Genomic DNA, 27,422 nt, shown 5'->3' with positions numbered 1-27,422 from the left:
TTACGCACCTTACATTCTTGTATTAATCCCCATCTTTTCTAGCTGAACTAGTAATTTCTTATGTAGTAGTGAATCTTCCAGTCCTATCCAACAAGTGAAAAACTTTAAAACACTAAAGAAAAATGCGATTATAAATAACAATTAAAATGAGAACCGGGACTTGCAAATTCTGTATAAATACTTTATTATGTATAAACGAAAAATTACATGTATAGATGCTCTATTTAAAAAAATCACAGATTTTCTGTTTTCATGAAAAGATTTAAATGCTTTAAACAGCATTTTTAGAATGCCTCTTCCTTCTTGTAGAGTGACGTATTAGTTTGGAATTGGTAGAAAGTAACAAAGGTACTGAGCATACCAATGCCTGGTGTTTCTAATGATGCTATGACAATGCAGAAGGAGGGCCCCATGGAGAATCCAAATCTGGATTCAGGGCTCGAGCCTTTGGTCCCCAGGTCCACATAAACTGACAGAGTTATGGAGTCAAGCACTCAATCCACAGATTTTTAAACAGACCTTTGCAAAACATCTCCTTCAGGATGTCAGCTGGCTCTAGCGAATAAAACTCTGTTCAGCCTTAAGATGGGACCATTAGAAATAACAATGGAAAAGAAAATAAAAGGGAATGAAGTGAAATCTTAGCAAACAATATAAGAAGGAAAGCTCATTCAAGAAAAAAAATCCTTCCACAGATTATCCTCTGTTCTTATAGTACATATATATATGCTTAATACAGGATTAACGTTTTAAAGTCAACATGTAAACATTTAATCTTCTCACAGATCAGATCCATTTTAATTTAGTGTTATTATTTTACATAGGAGATCCATAGGAAGAATGGAACTTTTTTCTTCCTCTTGTCAAGACCTTCAAAAGGCACTACAAAAAAGTAACCAAAATACTATGTGTCTGTAAAACTCAGCTATGCATAATTTCCTGTTCACCTTTAAAACTCAAGTATATTATTTAATTCATAACCTACCCTTGACTTTTCATAGCTAGATGAGCAAAGCAGATTAATGTGATTTTAAAAACTGAGTTGCACAACTTTTTTCTAACTGTGCATATGTCTGAAAGTTTATGATTATCAGTATGTAAACTACCTCACAAACAACAATCAAAACTTGACACTTCTACAGTTAACTATACATTATTACATAGTTAATTTCATATTAGGATATACAGGTTTGAGCTCTTTGCTCAAGGGATAACATGGTCCCAAGGTGTAAGGTTTCTCTCAAGAATGAGAAGGTAAGGTTAGTGCTCAGTGAAATTAAGTTATCAAAGTCTCATGCAGGAGAGACTTACCTGTTAGTTATTCTAGGAAAAAGAAAACAACAACAAAAAACTTTCAAGTGTACACTCTGTGTTAGCCACTAGATGTAAAAAATCTCAAAACACTTAGTAGTCACATTTCCATCCTACAGAAGGCAGCTATGCGCCTGTCTATGGTTCAGCACATTACAGTGGGAAGCTTCCAGTTCTTACTGTTAAAGAACTGTAAAGATAATTTTATTATTGTTGTAGCAGTAGTATTTTAATTAAATTAAATGACAAAATATAACAACTATTTCATTTTTATTGTTTACCTTGATGTTTGGTTTTGGCATATTAGTTAGAACAATGAAAGTGGCTTGTGCTATTCCACCCAGCTTATGCTTTGGTAAGGAGGACACTGTCTGGGTTTGTAATTCTGCAATGCAAGGTTTAAATTTTTATTTTTAAGATTTTAATTTTTTTAAATTTTCTAATGATATAGAAATATTTTATGGGGGTTATGCTTGGATATTTTTTAATTGCCCTGAATTTTGAGTCTAAACAAACAGATATAATTTGTACTTTTTTGTATCTTTACATTTCACATTACTGCATTCATTTTTTTTTAACATGTAGCGTAAATGCTTTTACAGATGAGAGGAGAATGATCTCATAATTTCACTGTTAGGTGGAAACTTAAAAAAAAACACACTGGAAGACAAGAAACAGGAAAACACCAACTCATACATGCAGCTAATTTACATCTATTATATAATAATTCTACATGTTCTCAAACAGACTCACATGAATAACTGACTTTTATGACTAAGCAGTGTAACAAAACCACTGGATGATACAAAAATGTCAGAATTTCACTTGCTCTTTTCAGTGCATGTGCTGTTACTACTAGAAATCTTTCCAGGGAAAGGGAGATTCCCAGTGCAAAAAGGAATTGCTTCAGGATATAGTTCCAAATATGTAAATATCTTTTATGAGAGAGGTAACTTCTCTATTGTACTGCTAGAACTAAGATAGAATGTAAGACTTGATCATTTTGCCATATAACTACAAACCAGAGAACAAATACGATCAAACATCCATGAGATGTGTCTGCTTCCATGAAAATTATACAAGTATTTCCAAAGCTTTTGAGTCTCACTTTCTGTCAGAAAATCTCACATTGATGGAGTTTCCAGGAGTCAAAAGTCCATGAGTTTTGGCATGAACTGGTTCAGTTTTGGGAGAAATTTTGATCTCAAAATTCTGTAGCAACTGCGAAGACAAATATGACAAATATTAGAAAAGTTGCACAATTACAGATGAAGAGTAGACGTTTGATAAGAAAACAGAACAGCCTCAGTTTGTCACAAACATCATTTCTGTTGTCAATTCCACTGAGTCTGACTGCTGTGATTCCCACACAGAAAAACAAAGTTACTGCAAGGTGAAGATTATTGTTAAAAATCTTCTTCCTTTGATTGAGGGGGATTTTCTAAAACACACAACAAAACCAGAGCTTGTTGTTTCTAACGAATTTCCCCAGGACTAGCCTAAATGGTCTGAAGTATCAAAGAAATTCTCTTTCAAACCTCATGAGCTTTTTCTCTACATGTTTTTGACTTAATTTTCTTTATAATTAATCAATGTGTGCTTTAATAAAACAAAGCAATATAAAGCCCAAATTCCATTGCACATTTCTCTTCCTGGGCAGGGGAAAATAAAACAAACATGACACAGCAACTGTCCAATGTCCAGCCACTATAATTCTGTCACACATGTTCTCCATACATTAAACTTCTATTTCCATACACTTACACTTTAGCAAAACTGAGGGGACCACTTGCAAACATAAATCAGAAATCATGGGCTAAAAAAAAAATCCAAGAGATTTAGCACACCCCTTTGTTTTGAGACTGAACACAGCCATCTCTTCTCAAACTTTGAAGAAGGAAATATCAGCACCTCCTCAGCCCTGATAGTTCCCTGTATTTATAATAGAAAGCTTTTCTTAATATCTAGTCTCAAACCTTTTTCTTCCTATAAATTAGACCATCTTCTCTTAGCCTTCTCCTAGTGAGCATGGTGAACAATTCATTGTTTTTCTCTACCTAAGTACCTTTTAAGTATTAGAAGACTGATCAAATTTTCATCTCATTCTCTTTTTCACACCTCTAATTCTTACCTTCTCCTGAATTTCCTCCAATTTGACTGTACTGTCCTTAAAATGCAGAGTCAGTTGTAGACCATTGCCTCGCTGAGGCTTCACCAGTATTTGGTAAAACAGAGAAATTACCTGCTCTTTCTGACTTATGACCTGCCTGTTAATGCCAAGAACCTGCTAAGAATGACAGTGCCTTTTCAGAATTATCATCATATTGTTGACTGATTTTTACTACATCCCCCAATCTATTTCTACAGTACTATTGCCTAGCTATTTAGCGATTTGTATTTATGCATTTGATTTATTCTTAAGAGCAGTGATTTGCACCTGTCCTTAGTGGAAAAAATTCCTGTTGATTCTGGACCATTTTTCCATTTTTTCATAATACTTTTTTCACATCCTCTGATTTTAACCTAGTTCATGTCAGTTGGATATCCTGTGCAAACCCTAAAAGTATTCTCTAATCTGTCATTTACACTGTTAATCAAAATACCAACTGAAACCAAACCCAGGACAGACTCCTATAGAATTTTACTTAAATGTTTTCCCAGTTCAACAGCAAATATTTGATAGCTACTGCCTCTGGATATTTCTTTTTCAACCACACATTTTATAGGTACTTCCACTTGAAACAAATTTTAATCAATTTAATCATGAGAACAACATGTTAACATAAAACACATGAAAATACTTCCCAAAGACAAAATACCTGATTTCTTCTGTTTCTACCACATTAGATCAGTAATCAAGTCAGAAAAAGAAATCAGACAGATTTGACAAAACTTCTCATTGATCAACTCCATGCTTCAAGGATTTCTATTTTTAAATCAGTTAAATATCATCTAGGTGTTTATAAATGGATTGTGTGGTAATTTGTTTATTCCTTAAGTACTCTAAGGCAAATTTAATCAAGCTTTGCTTTGAATACGTATAATGTGTCTAAATATTTTTATAGTTAAGTAACTATAAAAAGTTTCCAAATCTTGAGGTTTGATGGCACAATCTGATCTGAATGTTTGAGCTAGAGGAAGTCTTGTAAGTGATACAAAATGTAACAGCTCTTGAGAGAGCCTTCTTTACTTAATGAAGCAGTGCAGAACAGTATGTGTTAATATGTACTACAAATACTAATTATTTATATCTATATATTATGTATTTATAAAATGACAATAGAGTTAAAGAGAGAAGAAAGAATAATTAGTGACAGAATAACCAAAGAACATTTAAAAATCAAGCATTTGATTTTAATACTTGTCCTAATACAATTGTCGATAAGAGGATATGAAAACTACTTATCACAATATCAGTCAGTACAAGGATATGAAAACTAATTTTACCTCTTTGTAAGTACTGAATTGTTTGTAAATAAGAACCCCTAAGTGAGCAGGCAACCACGCTAATATGTATTAAGGAAGACCTGCAATTTGCTTACAAAAACCTTCTGTACTAAATCTCCAAATACTTTCTTAACAATCTTATTTTTGGTTTTACTTCATTCATACTGTAAAGGATTATTCTTTTGCAGTGCAATTTAACTAATATGTTACATTTCAAGCATGATTATTTTCATTTTTTTAAGCCTTTCCAGGATGAGCATGCTAGACAACACTTCAAAAAAAAAAAAAATTTTGTGCGCAATAAGATACCCAGAAATGGTATGCAGAGAAAAGAATCATACCAATGTATTTTTCTTCCTGTAATGCTGTCACAGATTTCTAACCTGAATCAGTGCAAGATGAATTTCCAGCTCTGCAATTCTTTTTCCTATACAACTTCGAATGCCATAGCCAAATGGGATTGAACCAAAATTGTCTACTCTGTCCAAAGTATCTTTCCTCAGCCAGCGTTCAGGTCGGAACTCATCTGCCATTGGGAAATTTTCTTCACTGTATGAAGTAGTATAATGACAGAGTGCCAGCTGTGTCTGAGGAAATAAATGACATTTATATTTAGTTAAATCCAATACAGGTTAAAAAAAAAAAAAAAAGTATTTGCAATTATTATATTATGAGGTGATAAAACAGCATGTAAAATTTAAGTATCTTTTGTGAATTCTAGAGGAAAAAAGATACCTAAAAAGATAGATCCCTTTCTCAGCTGGTCAAGCAAAATAATCTTCAAATGTTGTTGGATATATTAGAGAAGATGTAATGGGGAAGGAGATGGAAACAAAAGTCGTAAGAATTGGGACTGTCTCAGAGAAAGAGAAGAGAGATACAAAACAAGGGAAAAGTGAAAAAATGAAGGATGAGGAGGTAAAAAAATCTCAGGAAAAAAGCAGCAATAATAGATATGATGATGTTTCCAAATAAATATACATATATATTACGAATTTAAGGATCCTGACTGTTTTAAAGCTACATTGCTCTAAGACAAAAGTAAAAGGGAACCTGACAATTTAAATAGAGCTGTACAGCTCTTTCCTGATCTCTGTGTAATCTTTGAATAGTACAAAGGAAAGATCCATAATTTAAAAAGGAAATTAAACTCTTTCTACAAAGGAGATTAACAGCCAAGAATTAGAAAACTGACAAAAATAACAAAATTCATGCTTTTTCTTTTTTTAATCAAATAATAACATTGCACGGAGATATTATCAACTGAGTTCTGTATCAAGAACATTAAGAAGAAGCCAAGATTGTAAATTTGATTAGAGGGTGAGAAATACTGCTTCTATTAAGGAGGAAGGTCTTGCATTTTTGTCAAGACATGTTAAATGTTAAAAAAAAAAACCAGCAAAAAGTCAATTATAAAATTCTTTTTTTGCCATATAAATAGGTATTATTATAATGCTTTCTTCTTAATGCTCTAGTTTGGTGACAGCTTTTGAAATTAATCAAGTGTATGTATGTTGTAACAGGTCACGTCTCATACACAAAACAATTTAAATTTTGTTCTCTCTAGAGGACTGCAATAGAACTTACCCCTTTAGGTATCAAGTATCCTCCAACAATCAAGTCTTTTTGGGTCACTCTTCCATTTCCTGGCAATACTGGATATAATCTAGAGACAAATATTTATGAGAAGTTAAACAGTAACAACTAATACAACTTTAAAAGTTTAGATTCCATTCTAATATACATTCACAGCAAAAAGGATTTTAGAAGTACAAATCATCTTGGAAATTAAAAGATCATGAAGCATCTGTGAGAAAATGATTAATACCTGGGAAAAGTTATTTACCACTAACTGCAGATTGAGCTATTTGGTCTGTTTATGTATTTGCTTTATACACTTACTAACATGCAATCAATCACTCAAGCTGGAGGCTCTTTAGCAGTACAGGGAGCTGAAGAAGGCTTGCCAATGCCTTCTCTTAAATCCCCTTACCTTACCATGAATACTTGACATAAACATATAAAAAAAAGCATGTCACATGCCTTCTTTTTTCTAAGTCAAGCAGCTTAAAATGATCATAGGGGCATTGCAAAGTAAAAGAGAAGGCAAAGAGATTTTGAATAAGCATATGCACGAAACATCTTGAAGAACCTCCAATTAAAGGTAGATAACCTTTCTTCAGATTGATTCTTTATATGCGTATTTACATGTGGCCAACTTGCAGAAATATGCCCTTAACCTTAGGGTCCTTAGATGAACCACTCTGCCATCAGCTTCACAGTGTAGAGCCCACACTGGCATAAAGGTTGGCCAAGATGGGGATAGAATTCAGCACATCCTGAAATTAGAATGTTCTTTAGAGATGCTATCTGGTTGCTTGTTCACTGGTAAGATGTGTCCATATCAGAAATGATAGCAAACTGATGAAAAACACAGTGAAACAACATGATAGCACTCAAATAAATATAACTGCATAAACAGATTTCTCTGCCTCAGAGACAGAGAAATGAAGCAAGAAGAAAAGTTTTGTCTGGTCTAAATGAAATATAATGCATATGAGCTCCCATAATCTAAAAGAAGCATAATTTTTTTTTGAGAAAAACTAGCAAAAACAAGGTCAAGTGGGAAGAACCCAGGATGGATTTGGAGACTGACTGTATCCCAGAAGAAGACTGAAAGAGGCTGATGACACATTACAGCTTAAATCCTCTCTATATTTCTATGCAAAATAGTATCTCCAAGAGGGGCCAATTTTACCAAGGTGATGGAGGAATGCTTTGATTGCATTTCCAACAGCTTCAGCACGTTGATGTATAACTATTTTTCTATAAGGATCGTTCTATGGAGATTGTTTGAGGAAGCTCTGTAGCTAAGCATCTGTTACCACAGACCTGAACAGGGACTGAAAATAAAAGGTCATGCATGGGAATAAACTTTCCATCATTGAAGAGAATCTGAAACTGATCACTGTTCTGAGAAGTCTAACAGAAGAGAGTCTGAGGCCAAGCCTGTATGCAGAATCTGGCATAAAGAGTTTTATATAAACAGTCACCAGACAGGACTTCACAACAGTGGCTGAGCAAGCTTCCAGGCTGTGGTGAGTGAAAGGCCCTACCACTAAGCAAGTCTACGATAATTCCTATGAATGTCTATGTTTGAACAGGAGTTAAGCTAAGTTTGTATACTCTATGAGCTGCAAGGATCTTTAGATTATTTTATTCCTTTTGAGAACCTGAAACTTATTTGGACATCTTCCCCTCAATGTGCAGTTATTGATGAAAAAATGAAGATACAATACTCTGCTACCATTGCCAGGAACTTCATGAAGTCTCTGGGACCCTAGAGAGTATAAAGGGTAGGACTTTATCCTTATATTGCTCTGTAAAGAGCAAATATACATTAGAAGAGATGGCTGACTTGAGTTGTAAAAACATTCATGGAAATATACGTACAACAATAACCATCATTAATCTTCTCATAAAAGCAACAGAATTAATGTAACCAGTGTCACCAACAGGCATTTCAGTCTCCAAATAATGGAATATGGTCTGTCATCTTTCATTCTTCTTTGGCATTAAGATAAAGTTCTGTAGAACCCTTTTTTCTGGGGTGAAAAGGAACTTACTCTATGACCCTTTGACTAAAAAAGTAACTCTTTGCCAAGAAGGCCTTTGTCACCTTGGAAAAAAAAAAAGGAGAAGGGCAAGATAGGGACTGCAAAGAAGTAAACTGAATGATGTAAGGTTTGAAGTTAGTATATACCACTCACCGCTCTGGGGCAATGCAGTTTCCAATGGAAGTGGACAATTTGTCTCAAAAAAAAAAAACAGGGCGGGGGGAGGGATGCGTAGTGCTATAGGTTCATGTTTCTTGGAGAAGATTCAGCTGTTATCTGAACAACTGAGACTGCAGTACAGACAGTCTAAGTCAAAGATGCTTCTTTCCTTGGGATCTTGAGAGGAATAAACACAGAAAAGTTATTCAGCTCTGTGGAACTCAAGGATTTTGAGGATGGGGAGAAGTTCCAATAGAAAAGTATCTTCTTAGAATTATAGCTCAAATTCTGAGGAACCTCAGTATAACTTCTGAGTTAATGAGTTTGGAATTGAAAGATATCTTTGCCCTCAAATAGAAGTTTTTCAACACCAATCTGCCTCCCAAAAAAATGCAGAGATTCTTACACAAGAACCGACAAAACAACAGTTCTTGCTGTTTTGTTACCTGCACTCAGAGCAGCTTACAGTAATAAGTTAGAAAGGAATATGAAAAACAACAGGAAGTGTTATTATTTTACATCTTCTGTTATTAGAGTAGTGAAGTCCTGTTCTACTGGAAAAAATGAAATCTCTTAGAAACTAGAGTATGACACAAAAATAACAGGGTAATAAAGCCTGGTGATTTATATGTACTTTCAGGGTTCATGTGAGAAATAAGCTTTTTGGGCATTAGTGCATTATGCCTGGAATCCTTGCCAGGGAGAGATGAACATGTTTTTTTAAATTATGCTCAGCAATTGCTTGGGCAGTCAAAGAGCTCTGCACAAGTAGGAGAAAGCATTCTGAATCACCTGCTAGAAGACAGACAGTAACACTGGGTGGTAGCTGCGTGTGATGCAAGGGCCTGCCAGACCATACTAGCTTGTAACAGATAACCCCATTGATAGCAATCCAGGCTTGAGCAGGTTAGACTCAAAACTTTTTCATGAGAAACATGACCTGGAATCTGTACTCACTGAGACACACTTTAGGAACAAAAGAAAGTTGACTTCCCAGAAAGCACTGAGGCAGATGTAAAGAAAATTATTCTGTAGAGATAAGATGGAAGGAGATTGATTATTTGAAACACAAGTAGATGCTGAAAAAGGTGGCATGAGAGCAAGGTTTCACATTTTCTTCATTGAAGTTGTAAGGTACAGCGGTGTCCATAACAGCCCCACAGTATATGAAACAGCCTGGAGTCAATGTTACACAGCTAACATATTGCAGGTGGTCTGGTCCTGTAGGACCATCTGAAAAACAAGGGGCTGAGAGCCCACTCCCCTGGGAATAAAATTATGGAGATAAGAATGTCTCTTCCCTTTTCTGACTGCCCCTTTGCTAACCCTTTTTTTGGCCAAAGACTTCATGACTCAGATATCATCCTCTGTGAAAAGGAGGAGGCTGGAGATCTCAGCAGGAGAACAAAAACTCTAACATCTGATCCTTAAAAAAATCAGGCACCAAGATTTTTGACACTGTACCCAGATGTAAAAGACAATTCTATTTCTTGGGTTGTACAGGAGGGGTATGAAGCTTATGTTAGATTCTTAACAAGGCGCAGAACTGCTGTCTATCACAATCTCCACTGTCTTAGAAAATGGAAGCATAAACAGTAAAGAGAGGGGATCTACAGCAAGACACAGGACCATCACTTTGGTAGGCACATCCAGATGGGGAGTCTCTACAATAAGATTTGAGACAGAAGAAAGATCTGCCAAGGAGGCGACTTTAAGTTTCATCTGACCCTCTTTACTTGCCCTGAGGTTGAAGCTTAGATAGATTGCGGTCCTTGGCCAAACCAAGACAATAAATGTATCCACCAGAGAAAAGGACTTAGTTTTTACAAGTTAAACAAGGCTTAAATCCAGACACCTTTGTCACAAAAGTCACTGAAATAAACAAAAACTGCTTCTCCAAGTAAAGGACAAGGAAAAAAGCCAAGAGGAACTTATGAAGACATGTTAAAGCTAGGGTGACACAATTGAAAGATCTCATCAAAACAGAAAGAAACTGTGGTCCAACCCTGAGCTGAAAGAAAATGAGTGATGGATCATTTCACCTACCTGTACTAGACACACCCTGCACAAGCAGAGGGGTGAGAGAAATGTGGACAGAAAAATCTGAGACTACTTTATCAAAACTGCTTGAACTAAAAGGTTTACAGCTTGAGTGACTGCACACATACACAGTATTACTATGCAGACATACAAACCATTTGAAAAAGATTCAATTCAGGCTCTGACAAGTATCTCTTACATGGCCTTAAGCAGATTAACTAGTCTATATCTGACTCAGTCTCTTTATCTGTGGAAAAAGAGTAAGAACAGGAGCCTGCTGCTGACCGCCATACACGATATCCCTGCCTGAGAGGTCAATCACAACTTTGTCTAGAGTAACACCGCAAGCACAAGCACTACCCTTGACTAGTGCATTCTCAAAGACAGAGGCAGTGATCACCAGCCAAGCCGTGCCTAGATCCTGTGGGATGGGCACGCTGGTCAGTGAGGTCACTGCCCTGCCTGTGCTGTGGTCACTCTTGGCTCCCATCTCGTTCTCCCTCCTGGAGCAAGCCCCACTCTTGCTGGCACCCTGGCACTCCAGATCTACTGGCAAGGCACTGGGGGGTTTACAGTCCATCACATAGACTAATGCTTTAAAGGCAAAAATAAGCTTTTGGTTACCTGCCTTACCAGGCATGTCATAAATATGTGATACTATTTCTACCATACTTAAAAAACATCAAACATTACATAAACTATCATATTTAATTGCTTGAGAATCCCTGTACACATTACTGCTACAATAAATAAAAGTAGAAGCAACAAATAACAACAATTAAATACAAATGTTAGCTTCAACTCAAAAGTCATTACAGCCACATGAAATTAAATATTTTAACTAATGATTTGCAGTTGTCTGCTACTTACCTCAAGGTTTCTTTGAGCACAGCTCTAATCAAAGGCATCTTGGGGACATCGTCAGCAACAGGAACTTGGTCCCTCCCCAGCTTATTGACTATTTCCTCATAAACACGTTGTTGAACCTCGGGGTGCTTTGCCAACAAATATGTTGCCCAGGACAAGGTAAAAGAAGTCTAAGGAAGAAACCACTACCATCATCATCAACTCCAACAAGAGTAGATTAAAAATAGTTTCAAGACAAGAAAAACAATCAGTTTTTAACTGTTTCATGTGTGTGCTGTTATAAAACAGACTGGCAATGATTAACATCTGAACTCAATGGGATGTTGTCAGATGTCACCATCCCCTACTTCAGCCCTTTTCTACCTAAAAATCTCCTACATACAAAAACAATCCATGTTGGTGTTTTCCCAGTGAAATATCAAAAAGCAACAGAAAGGACAAATGCAAACAAAATTGCATAAGTAATACTGAAACATAAACACTATAAACAGTAATGGATTAAATTAACTATTAGTTTTCAGTACATTCTTTATCTTTCCTCCCAACAGAAACATTTTACAGGGAACTAAATAAAAGAATGGTACTCAGAACATTAGCGATTCATTTTAAGTATATGGCAGTCTCTCTTCACAGCATCTGCACAACAACAGAATTGATATTAATACTGCTAAGATTATATTTCATCTTTTGGTAAGTGATGCTACATCACAGTACGCACCTTTTATCTCTTAAAATTCCCACTTGAATGAAATGACACCATTAAGCCATTTGACTTTAAGTTTGCTTATGAAAACTATTGAAAGTTTTCTTAAGAAATCTTAAAGATGAGTTTAGGTATTTAAAATGACCACATATACTTCATTTTTCTAATGTAAAATTTTAATGTAAGTAGGTAAAATAATCCCCTCTTTCCTGCCCCCCCTCCAAATAATTCATGATTCTAATGATCATCAAGACTGCAGAAAAAAAAGAGTTACTCTGTGGAAAATAATTTTTAAAAAATTTTGTACAAAGGAAGAAATAGGATACAAGGCAGAAGACAGTTCAGCTTTGAGCACAAGATGATTTAAAGGAACCCACTACCTAATCCTTTTGCACATCAGCTGGAAAAATTGCACTTCCATGCATATTTGTGGTTTAGAATACACTATGAGAGCATGGATTCCCTCCATCTGCACTAATATGCAACCAAATGGAGTTTTTCAACTCATTAAGTTTTTGTGGTTCAATATTTACCATTCATTCAATCATGACTCCTTGTGTTTATACTACCTGGATTTCAGGGACTGTTCCATCCAAATACTAGACTCAGGACTTTTTGCTTCTACTATCAGGTGCATTCAGATATGAAGGTCAAGCAAAGGGCCTTATTTGAGCCTGCTTCCCTTGCAATCATCACTGAAGACAGAAAGCTTATAATAAATAATCTATTTTCAGTGTTCCTGAGTAAGTATGGCAGGGAAAATGACACTGTAAACATATTGTTCCTTACTTATATTGTTTTTAATATCTTACAGCATTTAAGAGAGAGAAATTGTAACCTCTAACCTAATTTTATTTAATTGATGTTAATTGCATTTTTTTTTAACCTGTATAATGAAGATAGATAGATTACCAGTCTCATTTTTTAAGCACTAAAGAGTCTCATTTTCAGCTTCGCACTCATTGGCACAACAAACCTTAAGGTCGCAAACAATGTATGGGTAAAACATCCAACAACTTCTGGAAATGTTTTATTTGGGGCTTACATTTAAGACTAAATTAGAAAGTAAATTTGACATGACAGTGACCTTTTATATCTTGTCTTCAAACTGGGGTACAATGCTAGAAGTATCATTCTCAGAGCCTTCTTTTCTTCTTCTCATAATACTGAGTGGCTGTCCCTTGCTAAAATACAACCCCGCACTATTCCTCAGAGGAGCTGGCAGTTGTGCCAACTGCATACAGAACTTCCTGTGATATAAACACTGTTTCTTCTCAGGTTCCCAGCTCCTTCACAACCTCTTAAAAATTAGCACTGTTCCAGGGACAGCCAAAATGCTTTGTAGCCCAAAACAGCCTTACAATTTTGTTGAAAGCTTTTATAATCCTGTAAACCTCCTTCAGTTTCTATGATGAAATGAGATCTGAAATGACAGCAGTAGGGAAAAAAAGGCTCCCTCAGTTTCTGTCTTGTACTTGGGAATGAGGAAATCAGAAGTACAGTCCTCTCACAAAATGTTGCCAGCTGAGGATGCTGAGTCAAATGGAAAAACAGACTCATTGGCTTGAACTTGAACACTGTCCTTTTAGTTTAATGAAAACTCTCTCACACACTAAAAGTGGAAAATTAAGTGTCTGAAAGACTAGAAAATGAATGGGATGAATGATTGTGCTTTACGTAGGACCAAAACTTCAAAAAACTCTCCAGTCTCATAAACCTTTGGCATATTTAACCAATGGAATAACCTTCAGCGTATAAATAAACATATGCTCCTTATTCTGGAGGTCAAAAAGAATTGCTTCTCTTAGATCAAAACTTCTTTTAAATCAAAAAAAATCTGAATTTAATTATCAGGAGAGCATTTTTACTATAAGGCTACTTTACATTTTTACTTTTTTATCTTTTTCACTTTAAGTCTAGTAAACACAATCTTACATAGCACTAAGTTATATAGCTTCTTTATAAAAATAACATTCAGTTACAGTCATTTAGAATAACAGTGTTCATTGACATTCTAAGTAACTCAGTATACACTGTACATGTAGTAAAACAACTCATTTTTATCTTTTCTAATGCTTCTGATTGTCGTGCTGCAGATCACACTAAGCTACGCTGATTTCACACAGTAGGAATGAGAGGAGGGAAAGATGTACATGACCTTAATGTTATTTCAAATGCTAGGGATGACCAATCCATTACTTGGTCTAACTTGGTCCCCTTAAAACGGTTCTGTAGGTGTTACATGCCTCATATTCTAGCCTCATTCCCACTGGGCTCCATGATGAAAGCTTTCTGCCTCAGATTGACTCCATGCTGCCAGCACGAGAAGGAGTAAAGTGAACTCATGCCTTACCTACATCATTTCAGTGCTGGCCTAGCATCCCCCTTCTAACAGACTTCAGCAGAAATCAAACATCTGATCTATAATGTGTGTATCAGTTGATTAATTATCCATATGTTAAAGTCATTTACCAAATTCTGCATATGAGATTATTGATCGATTTTTTTTCACACTAATTTTCAGCAGTGCTTTCTATTATGGTCTGTCTAAAAAAGCAATAAATACTGATCTGATATTCAAACTAAAGAAAGAAAATGTATGAAAATTGAAGCTGAATGTAAAGACAATTGCTATTTCCTTAATTTAATGAACTGTGGAACAACTCCTAAGTGATGGGTTCCTGCTACTCCTTAGGTAGTTCATACATAAATCACAGCTAGAACAGAACACCACTGACTTCATTCCAGTAGAGAGATTACCCGGTGTGCCAAGTATTTTCGATCACTGTAAAGATTCCAAGATTCAAATGTGTCAGAAATTATGTCCTTAAAAACAATTTAAACTCCCCTAAAGATAGCTGCAAATAGTACTGCTTTACAAAGACAACTGTTTACAAGAAAAATGATAATAATAAGCTTACTGTGTCCACTCCTGCCAGGAGCATTTCCGTCATATTGGCATAGATCTCTTCCAAAGTAAGTTCTTTACTCACTAGGAGGAATGTGAGTAGCCCACCATTCACTTCTTTTCCCTGGTCCAGTTGAGACTGAATAGCCTTTAATTTGTTGTCAACATGGATTTGACCTTTGGGATTTAAAAACAATTGCTTAAGCCTCCATTTTTATTTCTCTGGTGGTTCCATTCAGTAATGACACTTCTCCTTATGATATACTACACAGCCATAAAAAAAAATAAGGTATTTTAAACAATTTTATCGGGAAGAAAGGTAAAAGAGTGGTGGTGGAGGTCCTTTGGTATTCATGATAAGGAAAGACTGAGCTGATGAGATCCTTGGGACACTCACAGCATGAAAGAGCTGAGGATCAGGAGAGGACAGTAGATGCTGTAGTTTCTGATTGGGAGTGAAGGAAGCTCAGGGTCAAGTTTTATAGCCAGCTGGCTGTTTTTTCTGATGACTCTGCAAAAAGGGGTAAACTCTGCAGAGCATGCTGTAAGTCAGCACGCAGCAGCTGCTACAAGATGGTGGCAGCAACTGGAGGTGGATGCCACAGAAGTGAATCACACTGAAGACAAAGATGAGGAGCATCAAGTAATAACAACTGAAAAACTGCAGCAAATGATACTTCTTTTGAATCGCTTCACCCACAGGTCCCTTTTATCCTTGAGTTACTACAAACAGCATCTTCAGTGAAGCAAGTGATTGCAAGTGCAAGATGAAACTTCTCAGAAGGCTAGTGCCCTACATGATGAACTTAAAAAGAACTAGAATCAACATATTCCTTTATGAAGTCCACACAGACACACACACCATATACAGCGATGGCCTGGTTAAAATATGTAATTTTAATCTATTTAATTCCTTTTTTCATAAAGAGATTAAACAAAGAAATAGTATGACAAAAAAGTTTCAAGTGGAAGAAATTCCTCAAGAACCGTTTTTCAAATATATCTGGGGTCTATTGTTGTTTTTAACCCACAAAAGGGAACAATAACACTTTATCATGGGAAATCATTTAAAAGTGGCAATGTAAAAAGAATACAATGTGTCTCAAAGAAACCACTGCACCACCACCATTAAATAGATTCCCTAATGACTAATGTTGTTCAGTATACTGGGGCAGATTAAAAATTATGAAACTAAAGTCTCTGCTCCAGGAAGACAAAAATAAAATAAATGCAGAGATGCATGCAGCTTCCTAACATCACAGAGGGAGAGTTCAGTTTTCTTTTAAACACTCCAGAATCTTAAATAAAAATACTACAAACAAGACTCCTCCTCTTTACTTAGATGACTGAAAACTGATTCATAAAATAGCCTGAAATGTTTTGTTTACAAAAAACATATTGCAGTGTAACAGTGTATTTCTTCATCAGCTTATATGCTTGTATGTATATATAAACTCCATTAAGAGCTCTGTTAATTAAATGCTAGAGCTCATTTTTTAACTTCCTAGTCAGTTGCAGGGGAGATTATTTTATCACAGTGCCTTACTGAAAACTCACCAACAAAACCACCCTCATTAAAATTTGAGTGGCTGAAAATAAAGCCCTGGCATAGAACCTGAACTTCAAGTGACAACTAGCCAGTGAAAGAAATAATGAAATAGCAGTATAAAATAAGTGAATATTTAAATTGTGCTGGCAAAATTGTTTAAAAATAAAGTATTTTTTAAAACTGTTCCCTTGGTCAGTCTAATTTTAATATGAAAATTTTACTATTGCATTCTATTGCAGATCCAATGAAAAAAATAAAGAAATTTTTTGATACATAACCTACATGCTCATCTAACTTCTCCTGATTTATTACTCTAAATAATTAATATTTCACATAATATTTTATTCCATTCTTGTGACACCTCTTCTGCCACAATGTCTTCTTATAATTCTAGAAGAAAAATGCAGGAAGTCCTGTTCAAACACACACACACACAATCTGCAGAAACACAGCTGAACTTTTCTACTACTACATCTTACTAAATTTGAAGAGTCCATCCCAGGATCTGCAGAACTCTCTCCAGGGTTTTGGAATAAGTGGACGAAGCCATTTGGGAATAGCACCTGCATACATAGTGGTCTTAAACATACTAAACATCAACTCCAGAGCCTCAATATATTCAACAGTCTGCAGTGGGACGTTGTTTTCCAGGCAGCCCAACCGGCATTCATAAAGAATAGTTGCCACACCTGCACATGAGAGATCAAAGAATTTGCTATACACATACAGATATATATACTAGTCCTTTAAAGAATTAAAATACTAAAGTTATAGAACTGCCTTTCAAAAATGTTTAATTATTATAATTGTAACTGGGGTAAATAAAATTGAAGTTTAAAACACACACTTAAATCCCAGGTAAACATTTTAGAGAGGCAGTGACTACTATGTCAATAACATTCAGCTCGAGATGATATCCAGGAATTCCAAAAGAAGTACAGCAACCCTCCAACATGTTTACTGTGTTGTGCATTGCACCACGAATCCTGAACCTGTTATAGCAGCCTTTGAGAGAGTGGGCAGAGGGTTTAAGGCCAAAGGTATTTCTGATAGCTGGTGATAATGCAGGAGTTCCTAGCAGTGGCTATGCCCTTCTTTGTCAGGGTAAGCCAGCAGTACATGGATACTGAGTATGCATCATGCTCTAGACACACCGCACATGACAGAGTCCATGTGGCCTTGAAAAAGGACACGTGTGACACTGCTGGAAATGCCATTATTGATTTTTCTCTTCTTTGTGATTCATTATGATTTCCTCAGCTGATTTTCTGCAGTATTGCAGTGTTCCCCACGGTGAATCCCTTTTTTTTCCAAAGAATGGTATTTTGTATATATTTTTATTAAATTCTTCTTCCCATCTCTGGACCATTTCTTCAAATTATCAAGTTGATTCTGAACTGAAATCCTGTCCTCTAGTGTGCCTGAAGTCTTTCTCTTCAGTTTTATAAATGTACCTTAATTATTAATGAAAGTACTAGACAGAAGTGGGCCATAAACTGACCTACTGAATTTAGTCAAAGTGCCCTCTCAGTATGACAGCAAACCATTTTTAATTGCTTTCTGAGCACAGATTTCTAAATACTTTTGCTCCCAACTTTTAACAGTATAATCTAGAACATATTTCCCATTTTTTAATGAAAACACCACGTTGAACAGTATAAAAAGCATTGCTATAATCCAAATAATCTTATTTAGTGATTCTTTTTATTGGGTGGGGCAATCAGGCAATCTGAAGAAGCAGTCAGATAATTTCTCCAAGACCTTTGCATCAAATTGCATGTTTTAAAATAAATTTTGTGCTTTTAAGTTTACTGCTTTGTCTGTATCAATAGTTTGTTCGTACCTTTTCAGGAACTGTAGTTAGGACAACTGGTCTATTAACTCTCTAGTCTCTCTTTTCTCCCTTTCTTTCTCTGTTTTTCTATTAAAAACAAGTACAATAGATATGATGTTTAACCTTGATCTTGTCCAGTCTTCCCTCAAACTCTCCATAAATTCTCTAGAATATTTACTTTTTTTTTGAAACTTTTCTCCTTTCTCTCTCCTGCATGTTTCTTCTTTACTTACAAAGAGTTGTTAAAATCTAGCTATTTTCAATTCACTCTGCCTTCCCTAATTTTCCTCCTTGCAGAGATATTTTTCTGTGCCTTTAATTTCTGTTATGCCCCTTCAAACAACTGCCAGTTCTCATGCCCCCCCCTTTTTTTTTTTTTAACCTTTTAGATAGTCTTTTCAAGAAATCTTACACATTGGGTCACTGAGTAACCAGTAAAAGTTAACTGAAAGTGGATTTCATATATGAAATAGGTGTGTGCCAGGCACAAGTTATAAATGCTAAAAGAATGTGAAGAATTTAAACCAACCCATCAGTTAAACTGAATCTGTAAGCTCAGAGTTTAAAATTCCTTAAAATTTGTAACTCTTAGCTCAGTGCCACTTTTAGACATTATTCATGTAGAACAGACTCAGATTAGTTTACCAGACAGTCAATTGATACAGTATAGGTCAGCAATTCTGAAGTGTTTGCAAATCTCAAACTATTCAGCTGTCTCTCATCAAAGAGTGTCAATGTTTTTAAAAGGCACGCACATACAACAAGAACAGGCTGTATGAAGTCAGTTAAAGGAATGCATGAAATGCGAATCACCATTAAATTTCTATAAGAATACAGGAAATGCCATACTAACTCAGGCTGGGGTTCCATCTAGCACAATATTCTCTCATTAATGGTAGCCAGAGCCAGATAATTTAAAGAAAAGCACAGCAATCCCACAGTAAGCACATATATAGGCAGTGGAAACCAGTATCTTTTCCTACATGAAACTATGAACAGAATTTAGACACACCATACTGACACCCTGACTTGCAATTTCGCCAATAGACTGTTGTGTTAACATGGCTGATAAGCTAGACTCCTAGGCTAACACCCTTATTCTTGAGAAATTAATATAGAAATAGAGAGTACTGAAACTGGTTAGGGCCCTGATTTTATATTTTGCTTATATATCAGCATTTCCACAGGAATTATCCCTTACTAAAAGGTATCACCTGCTTGGACTCTATGAAGGATTTCTACTGATATCCGTTGCCCTGGGTAAGAAGATCCCTGAATGCAGAATATCAAGCTTCCCTCTTCAAATTAATCACAATGAGGCAGTAGTTGTTTATGACAAAAATGCCTAACCATAAGCACACAACTTTACATCCAATTTCTATATGGATATTATAGAGTCTGGGCTCACCTTCCATTGAATACTTGAAGAAAAGGTTGTTAACATTGGTCACTGTTTCCCTGTCGTCCTCTTGACTTCTGAGGGTGTGGATTCTTTTAATTAAATCTGTAATAACTTCATTGACTCCTCCAGAGAAAACAGCCACATCTTTGGGTTTCAGAATTTTTTGCCTCAGTACACTTCTCATTTTTAGCCATTGTTCCCCCTCCCTAGAAGAAATTATTAATAATGTCTATACACAATTCTCCTTGACAATCACTAGCTGGGTAGCAGCTCCCCAATGAAAGCTGTTTACACTTTTATTAGGAGATGAAAAATCAAGTGGTGAAATAAGAATAATGGGGGGGGGGTAACATGTATTTGGTTTTACACTCCTATGTTTTTATTCCATATTTTATTAATTTCACAATGTCACAATATGTACATCTATAAATTAATCTCTGATGTGAGTGATGAACTTGTCCACTCAGTATTCTGAATTTGACAAGTGTCTCCATATGAGTATTCTAGTAGTACTGACACAAGAAATTTGCATTTGTAATTTTTTATTAAAATTAATTTAAATATTTGAATGGATATTCTGCAAATTTGTTTTTAACTAGAATTGGTGCATAATTGCCAAAGGCAAGTATCTCATCCAGATCTGAGAAGTCAATGATTCGAGCTAGTACTGTAAATTCAGTTACTGATATATCACTTTGAGGTATGCTAATTCTAAATCTACAAAATAATATGCTTTTTGTGACAAATGTTACTCCAACTCCTGAGAGGCTACAGTCAGTTTTCAGTACAGATGATAATATACTAAAAATTACATAAACAATGTGGAAGTGAAAAGTTGTGGAGCTGAAAAGACACACTTCAGCTGTATTCACAATATCACATTATGCATATCACTACCTCCAGCTGCAATGAGCTTGTCTGAAGTGTTTTTCAGATTCAGACACAAAAACAAACAAACTTGGTATCTATAGAGAAACTATTTAGAGCTAGATTCTCCTTTTGCTGAGTTATGTATTGAAATCTTTGTGTCAAAGGCTAAAATTCTGAGCTGTAGCCTCTGCATGCTTCATATAAGCAGAGTAGTCCAGAACAGTGGCGACAGGAATATCTTTCAATTGTATTTTATACATTTATTTTAAATTGCTATGTAAGCAATTCATTTCCGATGAAATTCTTTCAGTTGAAATAATGATCCTGCAAGGTCTAGAAACTTACTGGCCAACAGCAGAATTCATTTCCTTTAACAGACATTTTCTGAGTATCTCTTGATTTAAGATTTCGTTTCACAAAATATCAAAGAACTGTTAGCCTGGACTGCAATTTAAGATTCCAGTCTGAGGTCTAATACACAAAGCCTTTTGCCACTGCGAAAGAAAGAGACTGGGCATGACTCAGAAAATTAGTTTCCCTCTAAAAAACATCTTATGTCAGTGGTGACTGTGAGTAGTTCCCACTGGCAGTTAAGCACACCCACATGCACAGAGCATTTACGCAAGCTTTAAAACACAGACAGCTCTTCTAGAATCGGTCACATACAAAGATATATCTGCATGGGAATGCACTACAGTGGGAATTTACCATGGAGTGACTTCTCTGCATTGCTCCACTGAGTGGGCACTTTGGTGAACAACAGAGCTAACGTCAGCTTGAGCTGGTAAGTCCACACAACACACTGCCAAGCGGACGTATCAGCTTAGATCTGAAGCAGCAAAACCATGTTTGCGCAGTGCTATGCCAAAGCTAGTAAGTCCTACTCTGCGATACTGCTTCCAGATACTTGAGGCAGCTCAGACATCTCTACCTGATAGACGCATTTTCCAGGAATGTTTTCACATGAGGTAGCTTACTCCACATTCAAACTATGCATCATTAGGGTCCCTTAGAAAATTTATAGCAGAATAAACAACTCACCATAAATTCCTAACCTCCTTCCCCTCTGCTAAACATACAAATTTCCCCACACAGACAAGCCTGAACTCCCAGATGATTTGTATAGTCCTTCAGAAAATTAACATACTTTTATAACAAAACTCGGAAAACGAAGGAGTAACAACTTACGCAGAAATAAGTCCTGTAGCTCTTCCTCGTAAGTCCCTGTATTCCTGCCATGATTCCATGTTAGCTCTTTGCGGTGCTCTACCTTCTGCCCGGAGGACTTGAGCAACCATATCTCGATCTGCAATGGATACAACAAACTGGGGACCAAAGTGAGACTTGAAGATCTTCCCATATTCCTGAGTGTGCTTTCGCTACAGTATCACCAACAAAGATAAACAGAAGTAAAATATTATTAAAGATTAGCAGAAAAGGAAACTGACAATTTGTCATGCAGTAAATCAACACACTGCATCTAGAACTTGATCCCCACCTCTCCAGTAAAGAAATGGTTTGAAGTGTCACCAGAAAACACCTAAGTATTACTCTGAAATATTCACAGGAAAAACAGAGAGGTCACACCATTCAGGACCTCTGACTGAAAAGACCCAAACATCTAAGGCACGAAGGGTTAGTGAAACCAAATACTGAGAAGATGAAAGGACTTGGAGAATTGAAAAATATGTATCTCCAGAAAAGTAAGTTAGAAAGAATGTCTGAAAAAATTAAAACCATGGAGGTAAAAAAGGTGAAATCAAAAGTGTAATACAGAGATACAGTAATTTACCTTTTAAGGTCTTTTGTAAACAAACCATTTAGTCTATCAGTTTATTCTTTACAAAAGAAAAAAAAAACTTACTCAGTCTTAAACTAAACCCAGGACTATGACAGCATAACAGTCTAGTGATAAACTCTACATTTTGAGGTGGATTCATCAGGATGGAATTTTAGAAAGACATACATTAATTCTGCAAAAAGAAGGAAAAACTAAAGTCTTACTCCTGCAACGAGGTTTATTTAGTGGCTGATCTGCAAGTTGTATGATTCAGGCTGGAGGCAAGCAACAGGCAATTAAGAAAGAGGATTGGAAAACATTAAGCGATGTAAAAAAAAGAAACAAAAAAGTTTTCTCATGAAATTATATCATTGTCCCATAAAATCTTACTGATTATTTTAAACAAATTTCATTCTGAGCTGGTCATGAAATGAAACACTCAGCTTTCAGGAATTCACTTGGCATATAGCCACAAAATCATTTCAGGAAAAAAATGAGGCTTAACTAATAAAAAAAAATTAACAGTAGAGACATTGCAGGAAAAAAATCTATAGCTCATAGAACTGTGGATTTGGGTCAGTTTTAAATTTGAAAGGATTACAGTTTAAAGTAGCAAAATAAGTTAAACTGGCAAGTTTAACTTTGATACTTCACTTGCATTTGATCTAGAGACATCTGCTTGCAGAAGCATGTTGATTACAAATCAAACATCTGATACGACTATGCTAGTAAAAGTCTACTGTTGACCCAAGTTTAATTTATGAGAGATGTTTTAATTAGTCTTGGTTACAGAGATGAAAGGTTTAATTGTCAACAGTATATTCGAGACACATGAACCATTGTTTAGCATATGTTACCAAACACTTACAGACACATAACTGTTTTTGCCTCATTTCCAAATAAAACAGAGTTGTACAATTGTGCTGACAGTCTCCTCATAATTACTTTTGGAATACACAGGCCACTTTCAGTCAAATTTAACACAGACATAAAGGCCTCCTACAATTATATTCCTATTATTTTCAAAAGTCAGCATCTGGATTCAAATGAGAGATGTGTATTTGTCATTCTGATGAGGGAAATGCTACAGTAGGAACTCAACAGTTACCATCTCTGTTTGGTCTCCTGCTAACCAGCCACCATATGCAAACCAATCAATGAATGAGCACTTCCAGAGCCCAAAATCTCTCTTGCCCCAGACGTATCTTAGGGGATATGAAACTGAACAGGGAAAGAAGGGAGAGCATGAAAGTCTTTTAAGGAAGGTAAGAGTTGGGAGACAAATGCTGTAAGGAAAAGGCAGCGGGGTGAGGGGGATCCAAGTCACAGATCATAGAAAAACAGGTTCAACTAATTTTGCTATTCCTGGAACAGCTTGCTTTTTTCAGTTATCATGAGGTTTACATGGTAGGAGTAACTTCAACAATAAAAATAAATCAAATGTATATCCATTCCATCAAATAAATGACATACTAATTTTAAAACAGAAACGGACAAAGACAAGGTATTTATACTTCTTTTGCTTTCAGCAGAATGGTGTTCTGTGTATCAATCTCATGTTTAAAGAAATGCCCATTATTTCTGTTAGATATTTTCTGTCACAACATAGGTTTTCTACCCCTTGTTCCAGACCTTAAAAATATTACACTTTAGTGTCTCACATACCACTCGCACACCATGCATTCCTTCACGTCATAAATTCAGACTGTCAGCATCCAAACCCTACCCCTTCATCTCTTCTTTTTTATACTTGTATAGTACTGATGAGACACAAGAGATCTAACTTCATCAAATTAAAAATACTTTCTCTTTGTCATAATGGCTGTAGGCATCACTGCTTTGGCCAGAACTAACCGGAATCATGTTACTGAGAACAAAACCTCCTTTGTGAAAAAATGCTCAGCTTCCCCACCCCTTCTGCATATAGTCTATGAATATTTGTGCGTGTCAGAGGACATCGTTTAAGTAGCTGTGCTGGTTACCAGAGGGTTTCAGATTAATTCATTCCTGATGTTCACTGTATTGTTAAATTTAACAGACTGTTATTAATCCAGTTAATGCCTGTTTGCATCCAGCATGTATGCGAAGAGGCCATCTATGATTTGTAAGTGTTTTTTGAGACTCTTAACAGAATAAAAACTAGTGTCATATTTCAACTCCTCCTTATCCTTCCTCCTGCTTTCCTTTCTATAAATAACATTCATTAAAAAGGAAAAAATCTGTATCAGCTAGTGGTTGTGAAAAGGATGCACAACTTAAAAAGTATTAAGAGACTTAATATTTTGAATAATTTTCAAAGCTTTGAGTTTCATACTTAGAGCAGTGAAAACTTTAATTCAATGTACATTATTAGTGTGATGACAATATTGCGAGTACCTCTCCAATTCTGTCCTGCACCACAGACACAGAGAAAATAAGAACTATATCGTAACTAAAAGCTTTAGCTGTTATAAGAGTTTCATCTGCATGTGTCTTGGTTAGCAAGCAATTAAGTAATTCACCAAAAGAAATCTAGTTTGGCTGCCATCAAACTCAGCACAGACGGAAGAGCCTAACTTCTTTGTAGAAATCTAAATGAAAATTACAACAAAGCCAGACATTTTCTTTTTGCCCCGTTTCCTCCTCCTTCTGGTGTTTTTAGTCTTGTATGTAAACCCTAATTTTCAGTTTTGATTGTCAAGCTTTTTATAATTCTGTCCTGTTCTGTTTGGTTTCTCTTTTCTTTCCTTTTTTTTTTACTTCTCATCTCTCCTTCCAGTTTATTTCAGTGGTTTTCAGCCAATGGACCTCTTGAGGTGGTCTGTGAGTCTATGCAGTCTGGAAAAGGTGACTAAGAAAAGCAAAATTAATAAATGCCATACATGTATAACTTCCAAATAGGTCTGCACCTCCAGCTGAAAACTCATGGACCCACAACCAAAAAAGGGTGAAAACCATTGCTTTACTCTCTTGAAACGCAAATGCTTACTTTACCATCACTTGGACCGCGGGGAAAGGGCCTCAGGAGATGCAATGGGACTTTTCAGGAACGAAACCCACATGTTTGGCCAAGCAACCAAAAACAACTTCTTCAGAATGAGGCAGCCTTACGATAACAGTTACGCGCGCCAGCATCTGAGAAACACCGTACAAAAGCAGGATACCCCTTCACCCAACTGCTTCTTCAACGGCAAGCCTGGGAAACGGCGCTTCACCCATCTCCTTCCAGCGTGATGGAGCAAGGAGACACACAGCGGCTCATCAGCCGCCACAGAAGCTGAGATGCCAAAACCGAGGGGGGCCGTTCTCAACCCCCACGCGCCCCACCCCGGTCCACATGTATTTGACTGTGCCCGCCGCCCACCGCATCGCGCACTGAAGAGGCAGAGCCGTCGCACACCACGTGATGGGGGCTTGGGGGGGTCTGGCCGAGCCGCTCGCGAAGCACCTCGGGGTCACGCCGCCAGGGGCGGCCGGGGGGCTCCTCGCACCCCGCTCGGGGCCTCCCGCCGCCGCCAGGCCCCGCTTCCCGCCGCCCCCTCCCTCCTCCCCGCGGCAGCCGCCTCCCCTCCCCCCGCGCCGCGCCGCCTCCGCGCGAGCCAATGGGGGCGCCAGGGGAGGCGGCGGGAGGCGGCGGCGCGGGGGCTCCCCGGCCTCGCCTCCAGCGCGGGGGGGCAGCGCGAGCCGCGGCCGTTGGCCCCGCCCGGGACGGGTTCAAACCGCCCGCCTCCCGCTGAGGGGAGGGTCGTGCAAACAGCTCCGCTGTGGGCGGGCCGGCCGGCGCTTACGGCAGCGGGGCCAGGCACATCTACCGCCCCCTCAGGGGACCTATATATGCGAAGGATATTTAATGAAGGGGGAGAGGGTCGAAGTGGAAGAGACAAAATGGTCTCTGGCCGAGCCGAAGGAGGGAAAGCGGGGGGAGCCCCGCTGCCCCCCGCGCGGTGTCTGAGGGAGCGCTCCCCGCGGACGCCTGCGCGTCCCCCCTCCAAGCAGCGCCTCAGCCGCAAGCCGCGGCACGACCGGGGCCGTCCCCCGTGTAAACACAGCTCTGGGTGCCGGCTCGGCCTCACCTAGAGGGCGGCTGCGGGAGGCTGGGCGTTTCGCTCCGAGATTGGAGGAGAGCCCGCACTTCCCAGCTTCACCCGCCAAAAATAAGTCCGCTGCAAGCTTGTGAAACAACCGAGTTCAAGAAGATGGGGTATTTTCTCTCTTTTCCAAGTGTAAGGCACCTACCTAAAAGTTCAAAATGCGCATGAACATGAAGAGAGGGGGGACAGCTCAGGGGTGCCAGCTAGACGGTCACCCCACAAACACGGGGAATAACCCCTGTTAGCACGCATTTTATGAACGGTATTTGTATGGCTGGAAAGCAACTTACTCGTAGGCTTTTCCCTGAAATACAAAAACGCTAAACCTCCAAGCGCTAAGGGACGCGGAGATTGAATGGGGATCCTCTTAATCCCGACTCTTTCGTAACGGCAGGAACACGGCGCGGCGATGACTCGCTGCGGTGCTGCTAACTCGATGATTAAGCAGTGTTTTATGGGGGGGGGGGGGGAGGAAAGGTTTAAGTAATCTCGGCGTGAATAACTTATTAAATAGCCCGCTCAGCTGTACCTGGATTTCATGAATGCGGCCGAAGCCGTCCTTCCAGAAGAACTCGTACAGATTGCAGAGCGTGTTGGGTCCCGGCATTTCTTGCAGGCTCTTCACCCGGCGGAGCGGGCGGGTGGCGGTGGGCTTCAGCAGCGCTCCTGCGCTCTCCGAGCCTGCCATCACCTCCCCCTCTTTGTTCCCTGGCGAGTTATTTTGCACCTCCAGAGACGGGCTGCTGGAAAGCTTGGGCAGCTGGTGAAACCTGCTGACAAAAATCGCGTGGTGGAAGTAAGTCCTTCTCTCAGATTCAAGTGCCCGCTTGCATTTCATTTTCAAAACCCTCGTGAAGAAAGACAT

General features: G+C 37.7%; 1 protein-coding gene across 3 annotated transcripts; it reads right to left on the bottom strand.

Moving 5' to 3' along the window:
- Positions 1–175: 175 nt before the first annotated feature.
- On the bottom strand, positions 176–27,422 carry CYP27C1 (cytochrome P450 family 27 subfamily C member 1). Of its 3 annotated transcripts, none has more exons than XM_013960626.2 (9): positions 27,087–27,422; positions 21,896–22,086; positions 19,844–20,043; positions 17,081–17,290; positions 15,066–15,229; positions 11,445–11,611; positions 6,346–6,424; positions 5,142–5,345; positions 176–2,532 (listed from the first exon to the last, which is right to left on the bottom strand). In XM_013960626.2, exons 1-9 carry the CDS (start codon positions 27,420–27,422, stop codon positions 2,416–2,418), a joined length of 1,668 nt encoding a protein of 555 aa, XP_013816080.1. In that variant the 3' UTR covers positions 176–2,415. The 3 variants fall into 3 exon arrangements, with proteins under 3 accessions (XP_013816080.1, XP_067155347.1, XP_067155346.1); XM_067299246.1 differs by having other exon boundaries at positions 21,896–22,013; positions 27,087–27,111; XM_067299245.1 differs by lacking the exon at positions 27,087–27,422 and adding an exon at positions 25,867–25,920.

This window comes from Apteryx mantelli, chromosome 6 (assembly GCF_036417845.1).
Source record: "Apteryx mantelli isolate bAptMan1 chromosome 6, bAptMan1.hap1, whole genome shotgun sequence".
Lineage (NCBI taxonomy): Eukaryota > Metazoa > Chordata > Aves > Apterygiformes > Apterygidae > Apteryx > Apteryx mantelli.
Note: the sequence above shows the minus strand (reverse complement) of the source record. Positions and strands in the feature narration are given on the sequence as shown.